The 2,207-nt window shown below is 43.0% G+C and overlaps 1 protein-coding gene across 1 annotated transcript; it reads left to right on the forward strand.

Annotated features, from left to right (window-relative positions):
• The first annotated feature begins 399 nt into the window (after positions 1-399).
• LOC124284965 (carbohydrate sulfotransferase 11-like) lies at positions 400-1,682 on the forward strand. Its single transcript, XM_046721094.1, has one exon. The coding sequence runs from the start codon at positions 400-402 to the stop codon at positions 1,615-1,617; it is 1,218 nt and encodes a 405-aa protein (XP_046577050.1). The 3' UTR covers positions 1,618-1,682.
• The last annotated feature ends 525 nt before the right edge of the window (positions 1,683-2,207 follow it).

A 2,207-nucleotide genomic window follows, 5' to 3' on the forward strand; every position in this document is an offset into this window, starting at 1 on the left:
TTGTATTTTTCAGAAACACTTGGAGGAGCTGTTTCCAACTTTGGAGTGAGTATCCGAAAACGAGAGCAACACTGGTTTGCTGGGGGAAACTTGATGTAAAATTCGGGAAAGAGAAAGCATGCACTTGAACATTTGGAATGGACCCATAAATTGAAAACGGCAATCAAACGTTAATGGTCTGAAAACATACACAGAAACACAACAAACGTAAGGCCAAAACATACCACGATACATGCATGAAATGCATCACTATCGAATAACGCTTTCTCCTTTGTTTCAAATTCAGCCACCATGAAACATGTATACATGTACTTTCTTTTCCGTGTCAGTTTAGCTTAATAATGAGGTGTTGAACAAAGACAAAAACATTATGCTAACTTTGGGTGTTTTATTTAAGCCATGTGCTCTCAATTCTTTCAGGAACGCGTGGAAGGACACAGCACCTCCATTTATCAAACTGAAGATGTTTCTGGAAGATGCTCAAACAAAGAATGCACGAGGTCGGTTCCAGTACGACAGTCACCTAATCCTAGTATTACCACAAAGGATCATGAAGGAAATCTAAGAACTATTGGAAATGATTTAGCTTTCAGAACCAGCCATGTTGAAAAGGAATGTGAAAGGCTATCTGTGTTTGTAACTCCGCACAAAGAGGTTCGTCACATCATGACAAACACTGCGACCAAGCTGGCGTATTGTTACATCCCAAAGTGCGGATGCACCTTCTGGAAGCGAGTGATCCGGTTTCTGAACAGGGACTATGTGGGCAGGAACGTAACTTCGCCCTTCCATATCCGCAGGTTAGACGTCCACAGAGGTTCCTACTACAATCCTGACACCTTCATGTCCTTCAACATGTACAGAAACATTTCAAAGAGATTCAACAGTTTTATGTTTGTACGTGAACCGTATGCTAGGCTGTGGTCGGCTTATGTGGACAAATTTTATTTGCCCGATTTTTGGGGCAATTTTCAAGCTAACCTTCGAACCAGACGACATCCATCTAAAGCATCAAAATGTGTAAGTGACGTCACCTTTCAGGAGTTTGTTAACCTCACTTTGGAAACCAGCGAGCCCCATTGGGACCCCATGCACCAAGTGTGTGACCCCTGCACATTCCAGCCTTCTGCGGTTGGAAGGGTTGAATCTTTTGCCTCAGATTCCCAATACATTCTCCACAGGGCCAATCTGTCTTGGATGCTGGAAGGTTATAACCATGATGCACACGTACAAGAAGAGCTGACCACTTTGATTACTTATAACATTCAGCTTCTGGCTGTTAAGCCCTACACATGGAAATGCATATCGAAAGTGGAGCTGTTTCTACGTCTTTGGAAGGCCTTCCAGATTAACGGCTACCTTCCAGAATACGTGAAACCACCCCCACTTTTCAAGACTACGACAATTGCCGAGTTTACCAAAATTGTCCTCGATCAGTACCGAAGTCGACCGAACACACCCGAGTTGTGGCGAAAACAGCGGAAGCGGTTCATGATTGACGCGTACAAGACACTATCAGCTCAAGCTTTGCACGCACTCAGGATGAAGTACGTTCGTGATTTTATTTTGTTCAACTACAACCCTCAACCAGATGAGATATTTGGTAACAGGCATTGATTAATGTAATACATTTTGCATTTTAATCCTGTGTGTTCGGTCGAAATAAAAATGATCCAACGGCATTTCGTGTCTGTATTCAACATCAGCCCGTTGCTGATATCACGTGACCTAAATACGTCACAAAAGAGGTTCTGCACACGACACCATTGGATCATAATCCACATATCAACTCTGAATCGGCGAAGTTCTGAAGGCTCCGAGGTAGAGCCTGAGACCTTGGTGATGAATAGAATCTAGTATTTATAAATTGCTTTTACAGGCTACACCATAAATGATGGAGCTACAATAAGGTTTAGGACGGATCAGAAATGTTGCAACAATTTAGGGGTAAGGTGAACAAAATCCAGAAGAATGTGATGGTGACAAAGCGACGCTTGATATGTAAGCTCGGTGGTTAATCTTTGCCTCACTCGTCACCCGACTTTTCGAAGAGATTGGTTCAGATGTCTATGCATGTGGAGTGCATGTCGTTGGTCAAATCCAAGATTGGCACTGGACATGAAACACTAGTCGGTCAGCACACCACCCCTTCTTGAAATTAGTCACGATAAACGCCTAGGAACTCGTTCAATTTTGTCCCTTTTTCC

The sequence above is a fragment of the Haliotis rubra genome, unplaced genomic scaffold (assembly GCF_003918875.1).
Source record: "Haliotis rubra isolate DU_JTF1 unplaced genomic scaffold, ASM391887v1 Scf35, whole genome shotgun sequence".
Taxonomy (NCBI): Eukaryota; Metazoa; Mollusca; class Gastropoda; order Lepetellida; family Haliotidae; genus Haliotis; species Haliotis rubra.